This window comes from Quercus lobata, chromosome 4 (genome assembly GCF_001633185.2).
Source record: "Quercus lobata isolate SW786 chromosome 4, ValleyOak3.0 Primary Assembly, whole genome shotgun sequence".
NCBI classification, from domain to species: domain Eukaryota; kingdom Viridiplantae; phylum Streptophyta; class Magnoliopsida; order Fagales; family Fagaceae; genus Quercus; species Quercus lobata.
The window spans coordinates 21,020,364-21,039,783 of NC_044907.1; the positions used below are offsets into that span (position 1 = coordinate 21,020,364).

The 19,420-nt window shown below is 33.5% G+C and overlaps 1 protein-coding gene across 1 annotated transcript; it reads right to left on the bottom strand.

Moving 5' to 3' along the window:
- Window positions 1–2,869: 2,869 nt before the first annotated feature.
- On the bottom strand, window positions 2,870–9,793 carry LOC115984814 (putative receptor-like protein kinase At3g47110). Its single transcript, XM_031107813.1, has 3 exons — window positions 9,571–9,793; window positions 8,846–9,334; window positions 2,870–3,789 (listed from the first exon to the last, which is right to left on the bottom strand). Exons 1-3 carry the CDS (start codon window positions 9,791–9,793, stop codon window positions 2,870–2,872), a joined length of 1,632 nt encoding a protein of 543 aa, XP_030963673.1.
- Between the last annotated feature and the right edge of the window lie 9,627 nt (window positions 9,794–19,420).

Sequence of the window (19,420 nt, forward strand, 5' to 3'; positions counted from 1 at the left end):
TATTTTCTTGTATTTTGTGGGATTTTATTGTATTGGGTTTAGTATTAAGTTGCTGAAGAATCGAGCATGTATTGGATGAACAAGTGGATTTCGCAAGTGTCTCGCGAAGCCTACCCGCGAAAGAGTCACGTGAGAAGCACATGCTGGAAACTGAAAAGTCGCATCAGGCTATCAGTTTCACAAGTGTCTCGCAAGAAGGGCTAACCCGCGAAACTCTCTGCCTAAACGATTTTTTAAGTGTGACTTTCTTACCCTTCACCCATACTATATATACCCGCATTACCCATAAAAGGATGAGAGGCCATTTAGAGAGAAAAACCCTAGATAGGTTTTCTACGACACACACACCCATTTTTTAGAGAGAGAGCTACTCATCCTTAGTGAAAAATCATTCTAGCCTCTTCTCCTTCTCTCTCCCATTGTCATACCTTAAGTTGAGATTTGTACCCAAATACAACCCACACTTTTTTAAAGTGTAGAGAGTGTTTTGAAACTTGGGAAGCTTTGGGGATTTGCCAAAAGAAGCCGGCGAGGCTTGGCGGATGCAATCAGGTGTATTGTGGGATCCGGAAAGCTAGAGAAGACATGACTCTGAGAAGTCTGTTGGTAGCAGGAGCTTGGAGGGCTCAAGTACATGGGGTAGATTAGGCTTGGAGGGTCTTTTGTTATTCGTGTACTCCAACTTTATTCTCTAGTGGTCGATTTCGACTTGGAGGGTTGCGGAGAGGTTTTTTGACGAATTCTTTGGTTTCCTCTTCAATTACACGTCTTGGTATTATCTTGTGGTTGCATCTCTCTTCCCTTACTCTTGTGCTTTACTTTTATTGTCTGTTATTCATGTTTATGCACTAAAGTAGTTATCAGTTTATTGCGCTTCATTTACTCCTGTTCTGCACTTAGATAAGTTAGAGTAAAAGCAATCTAGCCGTAATTTTTTTAATTGGGGGTCTAAATAAGCTCTTGTGTTTTCACACAAATCCGAGCTTTCAATAATAAGTCATCATCCTTGTTCACCTATGGAAAAGGAAGATAATTTCAATATATTATAAAAATAAGCTCAGAATTTCAATATATGATAATATGTTGAATGAAATTTTTCCTAAAGGAAGAATAATTCTAAATATATTCATTGTCAATAACTTTTTTTATTTTTTATTTTTTGGGAAACTCATTGTCAATAACTTAATTTGCAAAATTGAACACTCAATTATGTGTTACTAGTAAGAAAATAATGATATAAGAATGTCCATTTGCGAAATTGACAAATCCCAACTCATTCAATATTTTTGGAATTGGTACACATTTACTTAAATTTTTATTTTAAATTTTGAATTTAAACTTTGTAGCCTGCAAAATCTGTCAATAATTCAATACAATAGACAATAATCTTATGTCATCGAGAGAGACCTCTACATAACTAGAGTAAGAAGATAAGATGTAAGGTAATTTCTTGTGAACCACTACAATAAAATAAATCACCAAATAGAAAATAGATTTCAGTGGCATATTACGTGTTAGATATTATACTAGAGTATTTGGACTTATCCCCATACCAAGCATAGCATAATGAGCTAATCAAATTTCAAGTGGCACAATTTTTCAGATTTGCTTGAATAAAAAATACTGGCATAAAGGTATTGACTTCTAATCACTATATAAATGTCCCATTCTTACCTTAAGACCAACCAAAACAAAAACCTGTGCCTTGAAGACGTTGTGTAAATTAGTTTCAAGAAGTTTCTTTCGAATTGAATGTAGCTCAATAATAACAGCACTCATGTACATCCTTTCTCTTGGAAGTTCGACAGAACAAGCAACACCAATTCCAAGTATCACAAACAAGTAATCTTGAATTATTGGACTTCCATTTTGACCCTCATTGCGAGTAATGTCGATCATTGTTGCCTCTCTTTCTTCACTTTTCCAAAGAAAAAGAAGAGGATCTATAATCTCAATTATTTGTTTTGGCAAAGCGGCTTTAACAAAGTCATGAAGATTCGAATCATCTTGGAAGATGTTAGCAACAAGTCTTTTTCCTGTGAACATCTCTAGCAATAATATGCTATAACTATAGACATCACCATATGTTGAGACCTCATTTCCCATACCATATTCTGAAATTAAACATTATACATATGTAATATGAGCATAGTTTTGTACCAAAAAAAAAGAAAAAGAAGTCATAAGATATTTAACCTACAAGTCTTAGAAAAGCATTTTCAGTGGCATCTAAAAAAGAAAACGATTAAGATAAGTGGAAATTGTTGTTATATAACATTCTAACTTCTAACTACAAAACATCCTTATTAACAATGTTCTTTTAGACTTTAAAATATAGTAAAAGATTAAGGGAAAAGGAAATACAATTGACTCTAAAAAAAATAAAAGGAAATAAAAAATTTTAATCAGAAAAAAAAAATTGAAAATGATATTCACCTAGAGAGGAGTATAACCAATTGTCCCTCTTACTCCAATGGAGCTAAATTATTCAATATAAAAATCTTGGGTAGCATCAAAAAGCAATCTTGCCAAGCCAAAGTCACCTACATGTCCCATCATTTCATCATCAAGAAGAATATTTCTAGACTTAAGGTCGCAATGAATGATTGGTGTTTGGCAATGATGATGAAGATAATCCAATGTATTAGCAACATCAATGGCAATATATTCAATCTCTGAAGAAGACTTAAATTCCTTGCTTTGTCAAGAGTCTCATCCCTTGGATGCAACCATTCATCTAGGTTTCCATTTTCCATGAACACATATACCAAAGCTTTAAAATCATGACCTTCATAGTCAATAACAGAACATGATGTAAGCAACTTTAAAAGATTTCAATGTCTGATGTCTCGTAGAACCTCACACTCAGCTATGAAACTTTGGAGGATCCATGATGCAAAAGGTTGAGCACCTTGACAGCAACCATATTTACTTGTCCACCTTGGTCGAGAATTCCTTTATATACGAATCGAAAGCTACCCACACCAATTAGATTGGCAGAAGAGAACCCATTAGTTGCATTTAGGATACTTTGATAAGACAAATTCAAAAGTAAATTCCCTGAGTCACTTAAGGTGCTATCTTTTCTATTCTTTCTTAAAGAATAAAGAAGTAGAAGAGATAGAACCAAAGTTACACCAAAAAGTGCAGAAAATATAGATATTATTAACTTCAAGGTAAGGGTCAACCCCCTCTTCTTGGATTCTTCATATTTGCATTTAGAAAGTTGAAACTCGGGTATTCCTCCACAGAGCTGACCATTTCCCTCAAGGAAGATTGCACTTGTATTCATGAAAACTCGATCTGTTGGCACCTCTCCTTCCAAATGGTTGTAAGACAAATTCAGATAATTCAAGTAGACAAAGGCCTCCAAAAATTTAGGAATTTGGCCAGTCAAATTATTGTTTGAAAGATCTAGAGATTGAAGACCCCTTAATGATTCCAAAGATGAAGGAATGATCTCTTGGAAAAAGTTGCTTCCCATGTATAGAAATTCTAACATTATGCAGCTTCCAAGACTTGCTGGAATTTTCCCAAACAACATATTTTTGGAAATATCCAACCCTTCTAGATTTTTAAAATTTCCTACTTCCACGGGAGTGACACCAATAAATTGGTTGGAAGACAAATTTAGAAAAATTGGTGAGAATGAGAGACCAATAACTTGTGGGGATATCGAACCACTAAGATTTTTGGCAAGATTCAAAATGAACAAATTTCGGCACTTGCTTAGACTTGGAGGGATGTTGCCTTGAAGATTATTCTCATCTAAATACAATCTTATCAAGGCTGTTAAATTTCCAAGAGAGGATGGAATGTTCCCAATGAAATTGTTTTTACTTAATATCATATATTGTAATTTTTGAAGCATTCCAATTTCAAAAGGAATATTACCAGATAATTTGTTTTGCCACATTTCAAGTCTCAATAAGTTGATCAAATTTCCTATTTCAATCAGAATCTCTCTAGTTATTTTATTATTATCTAGAACCAACATGGTAAGAGTAGTTGATAGATTGCCAATGCACTTGGGCAACTCTCCCCCAAAGTTATTGGAATTTATATACAAATTAGTCAAATAGGCATCATTTATCAAAGAACAGAGAAAATTCAAGTCATTTTCTTCTCCATTTCCAAGATTGTTTAATTGAATAAACAACTTTGAAATTCTATTTAGCTTCTCCAAAGAAGGAACTTTTCCATTGAATTGAAGTGTCTCTAGATTTGAGGCATTAGATATTGAAACAGGGATAGATCCAGTAAATTGGCCATTGGCAATGCTTAATACTTTGATATTTGGCTGATACCTATGTCTGATGGAAGATACCCATGAATTTGGTTAAATCCTACAAGTGGCAGCTCCAGAAATTTTGTTTAGGGAGTCATTAAAAAATTTTAATAAAAAAAAAAACTTGAATATATCGAATTATCGACAAAATAAAATTAATACATGAAGTTTTATAATTTTCTTCTACAAGTTTTCAAATTTTAAATTGTTATATGATAGTTCCTTATAAGTATCTATGCCCAATGTGGGTAGCTATGACTATGAGGCTATGACTATTTTATTTTGTTAAGTCTATCTAACATTTTTATTTTTATGCAGTTGTTATTATCTATTTGTTATTGTTTTTATAAAATATTTTAAACTAAATGACTAAAATAAACTCATTAGCTTTGTATTAATTATTGAGACACATAGCCACACTCATTCATATATAAACTAATACACTTTGCATCTACTTAACCAGACAAATGCTTGAATAATCACTAACTTTACAATTTTTTTTCTTAAATTTTACTAACTTTATAAAAAAGTTATTATAACATAATAACAATACACACACATGTAACAAATCATCTCTATTTCCTAATTATTAAATTATATAAATTTATATTATATTTATATTGTACACACAAATGTCCACACACATCATAATTCACACAAATAGTATTATAACAAAAGTAATACACACTATCAATATTAGACACACTCACACACATGATATAAATTTATAAAAAATAGTGATACTTACAATTTACAAACACTGACTCTTTACTCTTAGAGTTAGAAATACTTGTAATAAGAGTGTGCAAAATTTAAGTCAGGGTGTGCAAAAATATTTTTAAAAATAAATTAAAGTATTAAACTAACAAAAATAAATAAATATTTTATATATATAATTTTTTTTTTTTGGAAGTCAAGGGGTTCATTTGAACCCCTGAATATAGAATAGCGCCGCCCCTGAATCCTACATCAAATTTTCTTAATGAAGACAGATTGAAGATTGAGGGAGGAATTGTACCAAACAACATATTTTGAGCCACAAGTAGTTTTGTAAGCTTGGTCAGGTGGCCAAAAGAATGAGGGATGGTCCCTTCCAAGTTATTCTCAGCTACAGATAACCAAACTAGAAACGAAAAGTTTCCAAAAAAAATGTGGAATGTTTCCAGTTGGATTATTTAAGTGAAGAGCAATATTTTGGAGCTTTGTCATGGAGGCAAGCGTCATAAGAATTTCTCCTCCCGGCTGGTTAGAATCGACACTAAGCGAAAAGATCGAGGTTGGAGCAACCAGATATATTGCTAGGAATTTTGCCACTTATTGTGTTGTTAAACAATGTTAAGCCTTGCAATCTAAACAAGCGGCCAATTTCTGGAGGGATTTCATTATAAAAGCTGTTATTTTGGAGGTTTAAATTTCTCAAAAAACTTAAATTTCCAATATGTGGTGATATAGAGTCTACCAGATTTAGAGATTGCAGGTCCAATGTTGTGACCCTCTGATGTCGACGACCACAAGTGACCCCTTGCTATTGACAAAAGTGGATGTTGTTATTAGGTTCTAAGAATTTAGGAACTAATGTATTAGAATTTCACTTTGTATTTGTTGGCAAACTATTATCAAAACATATAGTCTAGGTTAAACTTGCTCAAAGTTTGGTTTAATGTAAAGTTGGAATCGAGTAATTGCAGGAAATTACTATTGAATTTCTACAAGGCTCGATCGATCGAAAATTAGACTCGATCAATCGAGAATCATGTATCAGTAATTTTCTATAGAATTTTTGAACCAGCCCAAGCCCATATGACGTGTAGGGTTAAGTATTTCACTCCAAGTATAAAAGGAAAAACTTCAACTACGTTTTAAAAGTCTTTGTTGAGTTGTGTGTTGAATCTTTTGTGAGATTTCAAAGGTGTTTATCTTCATACACACACATAGAGCTATCAAGATCAAGATTCACGTCAAGAACTTGATAGTTGTTTCAGTTGCTGCATAAAGAACTTTTAAGAAGATCTAAAACCTTTGAGTGGAGTATCAAAGTCACAAGTAGGAGAACTTGTGGTTGCTACAAATCAAGGAAAGAAGTAGTTCGTGGACTCGGAGCTGTCACGTGATCGTGATAGTAAGTTTTCTATACGAGGTAGCAATAGGATGTTAGTGGCCTAAGTCTTACTATACAAACTTCAATTCTTTTATAGTGGATCTGTTTTTATCTTAGGGATAGCTAGATTAAATCCTCCCAAGTTTTTTACCGGTTTGGGTTTCCTGGATCATCAGATCTATGTATTCTTTATTTTTCACATTATATTTGTTTTACACATATTGGTTTAACCTAGATCTAATTAACAATCTTGTTAATCAACTTGGCTTAATATTAGGTTAAACATATTGTGTTAAGGGATCTAAAACCAACATCAGCGATCTTGGCTTTGAACTCAAGCAACGCCAACCTGTCAGTCTCATTATTCCCGCAAACCACAAAGGAGATTAACAAGCCAAACCAGCAGAAATAAACAAAGGCACGTATACAAAAAGATGAGGTGCATGAGGATGGTTGAACTGAACTCAACTGGGAAAACCCCATGCAGAGTGACGCTTGGTACGTGTGGGTGTTGGTTTGATTTCACTGCTTATGGCTCAGTATTGAAAGCACAATTCATTTTGGTTCTTTGATACCTCAAGGATAAGCATGGAGATTTATACCAAGTAAAGAACAATGACGCAACCTTAGTTTAGTGATGTGAATCGGACTGAATCCAAAAGACAATAGGGACTTGCGGGTTATAGATGCAGACCTTGTCAAAGTAGGTAATAAGTTATAATTGGAAACCTTTCAAAAGAAAAAAAAAATAGTAGGAAAAATATATATTTTATATAATGTACTAATTATAAGAACATATCCTGTCCACAATAATTGCTGAAAAAAATTAGAAAAAATTACATAAGATACTAGGTTTGATATGTTTCATATCTTAAGTTTACATAATTAAAGTCTCAAACTTATGAAACTATTTATGTTTGAAGTCATGTAGATCTTCATTCTTCATTTCCATTTTTGAGTAGTGACAGAGCTAAGAAAATTGGGAAACTAGAACTACTAAGAAAAAAAATGTGTTTCACCTAGGTAGTTAACTTTGATTTTTTTTTTACAACAAAATCTTAAAAAAAGTTTATTGCTTTATATGCTTTAGTTGATATATGATTATGCATGCTATATAAAATTGGCTAATCACTTATATTGAGCATAAATTGTTAGTTTAGGGTAAAAGTGATTAAGCCATATAATTGGTATTTGGGGTCTAAATATTTGCTAGGATGTTAGTTGGCAATTTCTCATATATAATATAAAATTATTTATATTACCATTTAAAAAAATATATGTGTTGTGATATTATTTTTAAAATAAATGTATAAATATAGGAGGTTTTATAAGAAATATTCAGCCTTTTCTGGTTGTTTTCTCTTAGAAAGTTTTGAGTCAAGGAAAAAAGTCCAAAAAAAATAAGTTGGAGTTCTCTTGGAAAGTACCTGTGGGTAGTGGGTACTTTTAATTTTTAACATCATGTCATCAATATGACTTCGTCTTACACTTACCAATCGAACGATCGTCATTTTATTTTTCAGCTATTAAAAACTATATATTTGGGGTGCAACTTTTGTGATAACTTTTCATATTCAGATTGTTTTCTTCAGAATTTTGACTCACGGCAAAGAGTCCAAAGGTTAGGTCGAATTTCTCTTGTCATGAAGGATGTACGTACCACATTAAATTTGACTTCGTCTTATTTCTAATCTTTCTGTAACTATTTTTTTACTGTTAAAATTACAGTTTTTGGGTAATATATAATATATTATTTATTTATTTATTTTATGAAGATGACTTACAACACACACCTAATTAAAGGTTAAGTTTTACACCAACTTATTTTTTTTTTTTTTAAAAACTAACTTTATTCTTTACTTACTTGATATAGGAGAAAAAGAAAAATACATGACTGCTGAATTAAACAACAAGCGATCTAGCTTTTCCTTTTTGCTTGAGTGCTATATATATTATATAATAAACCATGCATGATAGCAACCTCCATAATAAGTCATCAACCTTGTGCGCCTGTGGTGAAGGAAGATAAACTTCAATGTATTAAAAAAGATAAGCCTTGGAGATATATATATATAAATATATATATATATATATATATATAATTTATAAACAAGCAAAAATTTTATTTTGAACAAGCTATTAAGACAAAAAAAAAAAAAAAAAAAAAACCATGGATAGGTACTACATAAGAATTATTAGGCTTATTCCTATTCATATTATACAGAATGAGCTTATTAAATTTTAGCTCATGTAGGCATAAGCCTAATAATTCTTATGTAGTACCTATCCTTTTTTCTTCTTTTTTTTTGCTTGTTTAAATTTTTGATTTTTATTTATTTATTTATTTATTTATTGTCTACATAAGATATGGAGCTTATTAAACATGGGATAGGTACTACATGAATTAGTAGAACATTCTTGGGTAGCATCAAAAAGGAATCTTGTCCAGCCAAAATCACCTACATGTCCAATTATTTCATAATCAAGATGGACATTGCTAGGCTTGAGGTCACAATGAACAATTGGTACTTGGCAATGATGATGAAGACAATCCAATGCACTAGCAACATCAATGGCAATATTCAATCTTTGGAGAAGACTCAAACTCTCTGGTTCCTTAAGAGCCTCATGTATTCTGGGAGTTGGATGCAACCACTCTTCTAGGTTTCCATTTTCCAAGAACTCATACACCAAAGCTTTAAAATCATGACCTTCATAGTCAATACTTAAACATGTTGTGAGCATTTTCACTAGATTCCAATGTCTAATGTTTCTTAGAGCCTTACACTCAGCTTTGAAACTTTTGGAAGCTCCATATCTCAAATGGTTAAGCACCTTGATAGCAACCGTTTGTCTATCATGATCGAAAATTCCTTTATACACCGACCCAAAGCTGCCCACACCAATTAAATTAGTAGAAGAGAATCCATTGGTAGCATCTAGGAGACCTTGGTAAAATACATTCAAAAGAAAATTTAATGAATCACTTGGGGTATTCCCTTTCTTTTTCTTTCTTAAATAAGAAAAAAGTAGAAGCAATAGAACCAAAGTTACTGCAAGAAATCCAAAAAGTATTGAGATGATTAACTTCATGGTAAGGGTCAAATTCTTCTTCTTGGATATTTTGGATTTGCTTTGAGGTAGCTGAAAGCCTGAAACTCAGGCACAGCCCTACAAAGCTTACCATTTCCCTCAATGAAAGTTGCACTTGTGTTATTGAAAACACCCTCTATTGATACTTCACTCTCAAAATGGTTGTAAGAAAGATTCAGTAATTGCAAGTCAAAGTCCTCCAAAAATTTTAGAATTTCTCCAGACAAACTATTGTTAGAAAGATCCAAAATATCAATACCTCTTAATGAATCAAAAGATAATGGAATGGCCCCTTCAAACATGTTTCTTCTCATTATGTTTTTGGCTGATTATAACCCCCAGCAAGAAGGTTATAATCAGCCAAAAAACATTATGAGCTTGGCACAACCTGATATATTGCTAGGAATTTTGCCACTAATCATGTTATTTCTTAATCGTAAGACTTGTAATCTGCCCAAACGACCGATAGCAGGAGGGATTTTATTATAAAAACTATTGTCTTGGAGGATTAGCTTCTGCAAAAAACTTAAATTTCCAATGTGTGGTGATAGGGAACCTAGCTACCAGTTTGAGAGATCGTAGGTCCAAAGTGGTAACCCTCTGAGTCTGATGTGGTTGATCACAGATAACCCCTTGCCATTGACAAAAATGGTGGCTGTCATTCTAATAGCTCACAATTTCAAAAGGGTCTTCACGTATCTTGGCTTTGAAGTCAAGCAATGCCAACCGGTCGATCAATTTCATTATTGGTGCCAACTTCAGAGGTTACTAACAAGGCACACCAGAATAAAAGCATGCATGCAAAAAAAGGAGGATGTTGGAGCTGGATTCAAGTGGGAAATCCCCATGGAAATCAGAACAAAGGGTTTGATTTTCATGCATTGCATTCAAATGAAATTAAGCACATTTTTATACCATGTAAAGGACATTGTGGGATCTTCGAGTGATATGGCGCCGGCCAAACTCAAATAATTGTCAATAATGCTATTGATTCAACTTTTTTCACAATAACTTTCATAATTGCTAAAAGGTCAACTATGAGCGGTGATCTGTCCATGAGTGAGAGAATACTGCTCTTTAGCTAATCACTGCCGGCTTTATCAATATATATTATGTTTTATTGTTTTCTAGAGACCAACGTGAAAAGTTTAGGGTATGTTTGGTAACTATTTTTCTTCTTTTTTCTGTTTCTAAGAATAATTTTCTATTGTTGAGACTAAAAAACTTATTTAGCAATTCAAAATAAACAGAAAACAAAAACTGTTCTTAAAACTTAATTTGTGAAGGAAACTGAAAACATGCAAAAGACTGTTTTCAGTTTCTAATTTTCAAAAGTCAACAAAAATACGCATTTAATTTAATGAATTTATCTCATTTAATGAATTAGCATTAAAATTCAAATCCTAGTAACAACATTTTTAGTATTGTTCTTTTTTTTTTTTTTTTCAAAAAACTATTTCTTTAATTTCAACTAACCAAACATATTTTTTATTTCAAAAATACAAGAACTTTGTTTTTCCTTTATATTTCCCAAAATAATAAAAAAACAAAATCTGTTACTAAACATAACTTTAGAAACTCTCTTGTCGTGTATCAATTGGATCTTTCAAGATCAAATTCGACGGCATTTACTGAAAGAATTTTTGGAGAGCTTTTGTTCGTTCTTCTTTTGTTAATGATACTCTCTTTACGAAGTTATGGTCAGCTAGCTGAGGTGATGCTTTCATTTCATCAGGGTTTTCGTCAATTTTTTTTTTTTTTTTCCCCAATTGCTCATCACAAAGTGGCATTACAATTTACAGTATCTTCCCAATTAACTTTGTATAACTGCATTAAAAATGGTGAAATTGTCTAATCTTTTTAGGCAGTGTGTGTTTTTTGCATTTTGGGCTCATTGTGAAAAATAAGTGATACTAAATTTTTGTTACAATATATGCACCCAATAAATAGTTATGGCTAAATTATGTGTGTTAGGTTTTAGACCCCTGGAAAAAACAATAAGTTTAACCTAATTTATTAGTCAAGTTGTTACTTAGGTTAATTATTCAGATCTAGGTTAAACATTCATCACATGTAACAAATACAATGGAAAAGTAAATAACACAAGATGTGATGATCTAGGAAAACTAATGAAACAACTCGTTTTAAGGTAAAAAACTTGGGAGGGAATTATCTCAAAAAACAATCCACTATATCAAGTTGAGATTTACAATCAAGAATACCAATACGTAATAAATCTAACACAATTACCAAATTGGGCTCTGAACTTCACAGACTTCCTTGATCTGGATTTGTTATCACATGAACCACCTGTTCATGCCTTGGACTTCAATACGCTTGATAGCTGAAGGCTTTGTTGCAACTTTACTCCACTGATACTAGCAATATGGATTTGATCTCCGATAGGTGCTTGATAAAGTTAGAAAGTACAAAATCTTGCAGAGCTCACAAGATTAACTCCCAAGACTTGAAAAACGTGTATTAAGATTTTCTTTTTATACTTAGGAGTACTGGACTCAAACCTTAAATGTTTTTACGGGTTGTTGGGCTTTATTTAAAATTGTGTAGATCACAGTTTGACCCGTCGAGGCTTCTCTTCGATCGGTCAAGTTTAACAGATTTCTAATTCTTCTTTCTGCAGCTTGTATGTTCTTGAATCTTAACTTGTATCAACTTGAACAATGCATGTCTAAAAAATTGTAAAGGCACTAAAATCTTTTTCTAGACACATTTTTGTACTCAGATTGTCAACATACAACAAATTTAGTTCCTAAACATTTATGTCTAAATATTTAGAACCTAATAATATGAATAGATTTTTTGAAGAAAAAGGAATGAGATTCATAATAGACAAGTAAAAAGGTATGCATATAGAATAAAAAGATGACCTTTTTGGGCAAGCATGGCAAATGACTTTTTTGGGCGGTCTAGCCGGGGGTAGCCCCCCAAACTTCTTCGGCTTTTGTATCTGCTTTTGTTGCTGGATAGATGTCGTTGCGAGGATGCTTCCACATAGTGTACATACATCAGCAATGTGATAATCAGAACATGTGATAGCATATAAACCATGAAGAAGATGCTCAATAGATTATAGCTCCCAATCATTAATTTCTTTGAAGAATATAACATTCCCATGAGGGCACCGATTTCGATATAATTGAGAATCAACCAAACTGCCATCCCCAACAATTAGGCAAAGCGCAGGATACTTTTACTTGAATATCATGCCACGCTCGTATCACTACTCCATATATCATGCCAAAAACGATTTCTTGTCCCATTCCCCACATCAAACAAATTTAGTGAAGCTATCCCAATGACGAATTCTTATCCCATTCCCCACATCAAAGCTATTTTATACAGACTCCCTCCATGAGATTCCATACTTCTTATCAATCACCTACTTCCGCAATGAATTTTCCTTACTGGGGGCATATTGATGATGCACGGGATTGTTAGTAATATGATTGTCCAGATTGAGCCGAGAGTAAGTGTGTCTGTGACCTACAAAACAATAATTGTAAAGTTGTAATTTACAACTATTTTTTGTTGTCCATGTCAAATTTGATTGTAATTTCTTCAATCATATTTCCTTGTATTTATGTGGGTTTTTAATTGTAAGGGACGAGTATGAGAGAGTGTGAAGACTCAAGCTTAAAAGGATGAACAAATGGATTTTGCGAATGCCTTGCAAGAAGCTTACCCATGAAATAGCCACGTGTAGAGCACATGACTAGAAGGCGAAGAGTCATGCCAACCTAGAGGATTTCGCGAGTGTTTTGTGGGTAAAGTCTTCCCGTGAAATACTCGCGAAACATTCTGTTTAGCAAAATGTCATGTTTTGTTTTACCAAGTCTTTTCTCACACTATATATACCATCATTACCCACATATTGTAAAGAGTGCTTTTTAGAGAGAAAACCCTAGAAAATACATTTGGGAGTTAGAGATTGTTATACCCACAATCATCTACACATTTTCTTGTGGTTTTCCTCTACTCCTACCTCTCCATCTCTAAATCCTTGAGAGATTGATAGTCCGAACACTTACCACACCCAATCTGAGTGTCAAGTGAGATTTGGTGTTGCTGGGAAGTATTGGAATGAGTCATTCATTGGTGGATGCAATCGGACTAAATTGCAGGATCCGGGAAAGCTAGAGAAGACAAGGTTCCGAGAAGCCAGTTGGTAGCAGGAGCTTGGAGGGCTCAAGTACATTGGGTAGACTAAACTTGGAGGGTCTTTTATTATTCATGTACTCCAACTTTATTTTCTAATGGATTGATTATCGTTTGGAGGGCGACGGAAAGGTTTTTCTTTGTTTTCTTCGATTTCCTCTTCGATAACACATCTCGGTTGTTAGGACATATGTAAATCATGTTAGGAACATATGTCAATGTAGAATTGGCTAATCTTTTGACAAAACGCACTTTACTTGTAATTGGGTAGATCTAGAATGTGTTTAATACTTCAAGGAACAAGGTTTCAAGTCCAAGTGTTAAAACCATGCAAATCTGTCCAAGAATCAAGTGAAGAAGTGCTGGATTTTAAAACTTAACAGATAGCATCTATGGAGGTTTAAAAGGCAGCTTTTGTCGATGCTCGACAGCTGCTCAATAGATACCCTATCTATCGAGATTTAAGAAAATCAGATTTTCAGATCTGATTTCACTCCAATCCATGTATACACGTTTAGGCTTTCTTTTCTTACAACCCTAAATACATATAAGGATTATTTTAAGGGCTGTCACAGATGATGCAAGTGAGTGCAACTTGATGCAAAGGTTTTTCACAAGCATATTGTGACCAAAGATAATTTTCCCTAATTCATCTTTCTCTTCAAGAAACTGTTGTGTTTGTACGCCGTAGGGTTTTGTAACCAAGGAGTTTTGTAATCTTAATCATGTTGACGAACTGAAGAACTTTGCAGCCAAAATCCTTCTCAAGTTGGTGGTTAGTCACGTACTTAGATCCATGCATCAATTGGTTAGTCACGTACTAAGAGCCATGCATTAAAATGAGAGATTGTCACTACAGAACAAGTCCAATTGGGTATTGGGGTAAGAGCTCAACTGTAGGTCGGTATACGGTACTGGGATTTATTTATTTGTAACCGCTTGTTGTGATAATAATGGATTTTCGAGAGTGGTGACCTTAAAATCACCCAGTAGAGTTTTTGCCTTGGAGGTTTTCCCCATTCGTAAACAAATCACCATATCAACTTTATTTTCCACTACATATTAACTTAGTGATTTGTTTGTGCTACCATGCGTATTGCATACTAATTGAACTAATTAATTAACTTGACTAATTAATTGGTTAATTCATTACAATGGGTCAATACATTATTGGTCTATCATTGGTGTTATCTTGTGACCTCATTCTTGCTGGAGTCTACTTTGGTGAGTTTGAGCGGTATGTGGAATGTGCTCCCAAATGGATTTTTACTTCTGGAACTTGTAAAATTGTCTTTTTTTTATAATGCATATCAACAAAATTAAGATCTGCCAACTACATATCACATTTGGTTTTTTTTTTTTTTAAAGATAAAATAAATACTAAATAAGCTCCAAAAACACTCTGAGCTTATTGGAAAAGCTCCAAAAGGAGCACTTATTCAAATGTGTGTTGCTTTAGAGACAAAAGCACTAAGCTTCTGGCGCTTTGCACTTTGTGGTTAAGCGTGCCGTTACCATAAGCTTGCAAGCAGATCACGAGTCTTATTTATTATGTTTCTTGGCTTTAATCAGTTGCCGCGAAGATGTCCTGATCCTTGGGTCTTTTTTTAGTTTTTATTATGTTATTCGGTTTTATCTGTGGGGTTTACTAGTTATTTTTTGTTTTGGCTCAATAGTCTAAGCCTAAGGAGTCTAATGTCCCCTCAATTTAAGGCCCCCTTGGATCCTCTACATTTAAGTAACTTATTTCCTTTTTTTTTCTATAAAAAAATTTATTTTACATCTTAAAAAATTTAGTTTTGGATCCTCTTTTGAAAAAGTCATTCAACTGAGATGACTTTCATTTTCACTATATAAAAATATTAAAAAATAAAAAGGTGGAAAAGTAAAAGTCACAAATTCATGACTTCTTCAATGCCGCAACTTTTTTTTCTAATGGTAAAATTTGGCTTATTTGACAGAGTCAAGAAGTAGGAGAAATTGTACATGATGAGCTAATATATTGTCCTGCCATATTGCCACTCAGAAAATTATTATATACTCTTAGAATACTGTGACATTAGGGATGGAGCCATGTTTTGGCTTGGGGGGGGGGGGGGGGGCAACGGCGCCCACTAGAATTTGGAAAAAAAATAGTATATATATATATATGTGTGTGTGTACTAATTTAGCATTTTTTTTCAACAAAATTACATGTAGGCTCCCTTAAAAATAGCAAGCTCCAAAAAAAATAAGCCCAATAACAAAATCACCAATAGCAAAATTACAAAAATAATTAAGCCCAATCTACCAATTTTACCAAAATAAAAATAAAAATAAAAGCCTAACCCTTTAAAATTTTTGAAACAAAACTAATCTACAAATTTAAAGTTTCGATCCTTCCATCAAATTCCCAAAGGAAAAAATAAAATAAAAATCCTTTACTCAGAGAGAGTGAGAGACACTGAACTAAAATGAAAGGCAAAGAGGTAGAGTCATTACAACACAACACAATAGCATATTGAACACTTGAGAGAGGGTTTACAATGGATGAGAATAAATCAAATGAAAACAAAAACAAAAAAGCATGGCTCGTAAGAGCAACCACATCAATTCGTGCAAATTTTCTGTCTATTTTGCAAGAAAAAACATATTTTTTTCTATTTTACACATCCACTTTTACAAAAGACCCACATCAGTTTATCTATTCTACACATTTATTCAATAAAATATTCATTCTTTTTATATTTTTTATTATTTCGTTTCCTCTGGAACAAACTCACAAACTTGTCTTCTCTGTCAAGCCACACCCACACACAGCCAACCACCCTTCAACAAAATCCTTCAACAAAATCCGTCGAGCCACACCCACACCCAGCCAGCCGCCGTCTTCTCCATCAAGCTACAGACCCAACACAAACTCAAAATCACCCACACCCAGCCACCAACCACCATCAACAATCAAATAGAACAAACCCGTTGGAATCACTGATGTTCATTAAGTCAAGGACTTGGAACGCTGGATCATGGTCTACCGAGAAAGCCAGTCATTTTCATGTGATCGAAGATGAGAGAGGCTGATCGGAATCATGGTCCATCGTTTTCATGATCCGTCGGAATCACCGCTGTATTTGATTGGAGAGACTAATCGGATTGTTGGATCGGAGAGGCTGATCAGCTTTGAGAGAGAGTTGATCGGTGAGAGTGAGGTGAGAAAGGAAATGAGAAAAAGAGAGTGAGTTGAGTCAGAGGTAGAGAGAGGAGAGAGAAAAAAAGGAATAAAAAAGTCATTTACATGATGAACAATAACCGTGCATATATGCACGATTACTATTCATTTACACAGCCATGGTATATATTTGCACATTTTTACAAAGACTGATGTGGGTGTTTTTTGGGTAAGAATGTGTGAAATTGGTACTTTTTTCTATTTTAGAATATTATAAATGAGCTGATGTGGTTGCTCTAAGTGGGTGGTAAACGGAAAACTAAAGATAATATAATTCTAGTTCAAATATAATATATTTTTATATTACTATATATTAGGTTAATATATTGATATTATATAATGTGCAATATATATATATATATATATATTAAAGTAATGGTAATTTCAAAACGGTATACGGGTATTAACTGGTATAGAATTGATTGCCTTGATTTATTAATACTAATTGGAGTTTCATAATAATTTTTTTTATTCTTCAGCCCCCCTTAATTCGGAGTCCTAACTCCGTCCCTGTGTGACATGGTGCTTCACACTTGCAAGTTATTCTCAAAAAGTAATACTAAGAAAAAGTTAGTTATTATAATACACTAGTCACTAACTTACACATGAATGACTTACGCAATGTGTGGAAATATATAATTTATTCTCTAAATTTTATTGTAGAAAATCTATTGATCTCCCTAAAAATTAAACAATTTCTAAAAGTAATTTATATCTCTCTATTTTACAAATATATAATTTTTTTCACTTTCGGTGCTTTTGATTGATATTATTCTTTTTGGAAGTGATCCATATTTTTTGAAAAAAAATTTTCATGCGTTATATTTTTCCTAATTTCTTGTGGTACAACTAAATTTTTAAGTTTTTAATTTATTATTCAAATTTCTCATTCTTTTAAGGAGATTATTGTGGTGGGCCTTTTTGTGGTTAAAGTGGGCTGGGCTGCCTCCTGCGGTGTTAGGCCCGAGTATTCTGAGTAAGGGAGTTGAGACTGGTCCAATTGCAACTCAATTTGGTCCAACTTGTGCGCAAACTATGTCTCGTCTGCCACGAGCACGCTTATGGCGGGCAGAACGTGGTGCTTATCATCTTTTTTTGCTGCAGAAGTAACTTTTCCCCAGTTTCTGCCGCAAAAGGAACTTTTTTCCAGTTTCTGCTGCAAAAAGAACTTTTTTCCAGTTTTTGCCGCAAAAGGAACTTTTCTCCAGTTTCTGCCGCAGGACTGACTTTTTTTGCTATGTAGCAAAACTTTCTGCTTTGCGATAAAGCTTCCTGCTGTGCAATAAAGCTTCTTGATGTGCAACAAAGCTTCTTGCTGTGCATTGAAGTTGTCTGCTGTGCATTAAAGTTTTCTGCCATAAAGCCTTCTGCTGTGCAATAAAGCTGTCTACTGTGCATTAAAGTTGTCTGTTGTGCTTTAAAGCCTTCTGCCGTGCAGTAAAACCTTTTGCAAAGTGAATGACTACTCTTCGTTTTGACTACTCTTCGTTTTTACTACAGAAATACTTTTCTACTTCCTGCACATAAACAAATCTAAAGCCCAAAAAAAAATACCCATCAAACAAATGTTAGTTTAAATGGGTTAGCATATTCTCAAATATATACATACATATATGAGTATATATACTTATACATATTCACATATACATATATAAAATATATTTTGCAGAACATGAGAAACAAGATATATGTATATATATACTTATGGCAGGATAATGGTTAGTTTGTGTCAACAGTGAAACACGTAATAACAAATAAAGAGGAAAGCTTCCACAGAAAAGGTTTAGCTAGTATAATAGCTAACACGGTACATATAATGAAAAAGTGCTACAGTAGAATAACTAGTACAAAAAGTAAAGATACCACAGCAAGACAACTGATGCAGCAGACGTGATAAAAACGTGTTACGGCAGAATGACTAATTACAACAGATATAATTTATAATGAGAGAAATCAAATATATTTGCAATCAAAATCAAGTATTGAATCTTCCCATAGGATAAGTAAACCAAGAAAGAACCCAAACCCCAACTTGAACAACCTTGTCATAGGCTTTTGCCACCAAAATTGTGCATTTTGGAGAATAGGCCTAAATGGCTACTAGCTATTACTTTTGGAGACATCAAAGAGAGCGTTTGCTAAGAGGGAGGGAAAAGATGGTCTATTGTTCCTGCCATATTTTCTCTCTTTGTTTTACCACTTTCTTTCTTTCTCTCCATTCTTTCTTTACTCTTAGTTTCTTATTACTCTCCTGTCGTGGGTTGTTCCCCTTTTTTGGTCTTTCCTTTTCCTGGGTACCTCTCTCTGGGTGCTTACTACTCTCTTACCATGGGTTTTCTCCCTTAAATGCTTCCCTCCATTGGGTCTCCCTCTTTTAGTGTTTTTTTTCTCTTCCCCTGTTTTTTTCCTTTCCCCTGTTTTTTCCTCTTCCATTCGGTCCTTCTTTTCTGCCGTGGTTACCTTCCTTTTATAGCAAACCAATTCAATGAGATTTCTCCCTTTTACCCTTAGGGCTTCACCAACTGTTTTTGGTTTGTTGTGGGCATCCTTTCAAGAT